The sequence below is a fragment of the Penaeus chinensis genome, chromosome 42 (genome assembly GCF_019202785.1).
Source record: "Penaeus chinensis breed Huanghai No. 1 chromosome 42, ASM1920278v2, whole genome shotgun sequence".
Taxonomy (NCBI): domain Eukaryota; kingdom Metazoa; phylum Arthropoda; class Malacostraca; order Decapoda; family Penaeidae; genus Penaeus; species Penaeus chinensis.
The window spans coordinates 16,279,328-16,281,827 of NC_061860.1; the positions used below are offsets into that span (position 1 = coordinate 16,279,328).

Sequence of the window (2,500 nt, forward strand, 5' to 3'; positions counted from 1 at the left end):
TCTCTCTCTCTCTCTCTCTCTCTCTCTCTCTCTCTCTTTCTCTCTCTCTCTCTCTCTCTCTCTCTCCTTTTTCCTTCCACGTCAGATTGCAAATTCAGTTCCACCCCAGTTATCTCCTCTCAGGTCCCAGCGTGCACCCCCCCCCCCTTCCCCGGTGCCTTCCAGATACCTCATTGCATATTCAAGCAAGTTTCTGGGGCGAGTTTGCCTTCCCTTCTTGCTTGGTGCAATCAGATTTATTTCCTGGGGTCCTTTCTCTCGTTCGGGCTGTATTGTTGTGCACTGTGTGTGGGATGATTAAGCCTGTCCCGAGCGAATTGCATTTGTGTGATTGCGTGTGTGTGTGTGTATGTGCGCGTGCATGCTTGCGTACATACATACACACAGAGATATATGATTTATTTCTGAAATTAATTCTCTGGAAAACAACTGTATTATCAGCGACCATCGTAATAATAAAAAAGAAAAGGTTTTCTGACTTAACCATAGCTAGCGCCTCTCTTCCCGCAGCGTGCTGAGCCCTGCACGGTTAGCATCACTAAGCTGAGGGAAAAGGTGAGAGACGTGGGAGAGCCGCCCCTCTCTTCTGGTCTTACCATATTGGGTCATATTACGTGCTCAATGTCATTCCCCCCTCTTCCTCCTTTCTGTAAATGATATATTGTTTCGGTGTCACCAGGCGCGACATGCTACTCCGTGGTGGGCGGCGGGTGATGCGTCAGAGCCAACGGTATGTGGCGGTGTTGAGTGCCCCCTCGTACCCTACCCCGTCTACCCCCCCCCCCCCATAAAAAAAAATCTTATTATCTGTATGCGTATACCCGTGTCTTCTTCTAAAACAAATTCTCTTTCGCTGTCTCAGTCTTTATCTTTATCCCTCTCTGTGTATCTTTCCTGTCTCCTCAACTTCTTCCTTCTGCCACAGCACCAGCATACTCCAGACTGCCCTGCACGTCAACCACAGGTCTTCCGGAAACATATTTGATGAATTCCCTTTTATTACCTAAAACATGCTTTTTTTCCCTTCTTGTCACAGGCGGTCGGTTGTACTCCCGAGTCTATGTTCTTAGAGAATGATATCTTCCATCCCGAATTTTCATTCTTTTTCTCCATTCTTCTACTGGATTTGTTTTTTTTATGAATTTGTGAGAATCCTCGACCACCAGAGAAGCACGAAGCCACTGCATGTTTCCGAATATCATGGAAATGTGGATGTGAAACCCTTTTGGAAAAATGCATGTTTTTTTCCGCCATGGATGTCCTTTGGTTCCCGTTTTCTTTGCGCGCGCCTCACAGGTATAATTCTCACTGAAGAATAAGAAATAATAACAGTGATATCCTAATGTCCTTACAGAAGGCGACTGCACCCCCACCACCACCAGCTCCCCCTAAAAAAGTAAGCCAAACGTGTAAAACAAAAACAAAACACCGCATGCTGCATGCACTCCGGGCGCTACATCTTGCATGTACTTACTTTCACTGACAAGGTAAACTCTCGAATGTTACACAGAGCATGGATACCACTTCATATTTCGCTTATTGTTGCAAGAAAAGTAAATATGTTGACAATGTAACAAGTTTTGCGGATGACCAATTATGCATATGATTATTTTCCAGAAGAGGAAAAATGTCATCTAACAGCTATTAATTTATGATTATATTTGTTTATGAATATTTATGTGTTATTTAACGCTACTTACTTTACAGAAGAATCTAAATTACGATTAAATAAATACTTTAATTTGATTATCGTCAACCACGCATCAAAAATTATGCGTTTGTTTCTTTAAAAACTTACTATTCATGACCAAAATGCATATTTTCACTAGCGTAATCTTCTGAAACGGTTTGTGATAACTGAGTTAAAAAAAGACTATCAACATTACGCCACAGCATAACTCTTTCACAAATTTCAAAAGCCAATTGCTGTTCCTAACCTACGATAATCGGAATTCTATCCAGGAACCAAAAACACGGAATAAAAAGTGTTGGTTACGGCTGGAATCCCGATTTTCCCCCAAGGGTGTCTCAAAACGTGAACCCAATATCCAACAACTAACCCAAAAAAATAGTGTTGGATCCTTTTTTTTAGTAACTTTACTTACAGGATGAAAATGACGAGAATTCTTTATGGTGGGACCAAGATGGTACCACCGACGAGGTAGGGTTTGATCGCCTTTTGTCTCATGGTATTTTGTAAGAGAAGAAAGTCGACTCATTTAATTTATTTTACCCAAGATGCTGGCTTCCTCAGCCGAGAAATAGCCATGTGCCAAAGTTTAGACTGATGAGTATTATTAATGATAAAGGACTAGTCGGTTATTCAAGGAATGATGATAATATGATCGATTAGGAATTAGTTTTGTATTTTCATACACCATCAAAAGTATTTACTGTATGGGGGAGAAGAAATGCAGGGGGAAAGGAAGAATAAAGATGACTAGCTATCTTTAAAATAAGTTAATATGAAAATGAATATGAATATATATAAATATCAAAC

At 41.0% G+C, this 2,500-nt stretch overlaps 1 protein-coding gene across 39 annotated transcripts in view; it reads left to right on the top strand.

Annotated features, from left to right (window-relative positions):
- The window catches only part of LOC125047807 (trichohyalin-like), a 91,166-nt gene that overhangs the window by 83,302 nt on the left and 5,364 nt on the right, over positions 1-2,500 (top strand). For 35 of the 39 annotated variants that reach the window (XM_047646262.1, XM_047646259.1, XM_047646261.1 and 32 more), the window contains 3 exons: positions 511-555; positions 680-730; positions 2,108-2,161. In XM_047646262.1, the coding sequence (XP_047502218.1) occupies positions 511-555; positions 680-730; positions 2,108-2,161 (150 nt within the window). Of the gene's footprint in view, positions 1-510; positions 556-679; positions 731-1,354; positions 1,397-2,107; positions 2,162-2,500 lie in introns of all 39 variants that reach the window. The other 4 variants (XM_047646289.1, XM_047646292.1, XM_047646295.1 and 1 more) reach the window with 3 other exon arrangements.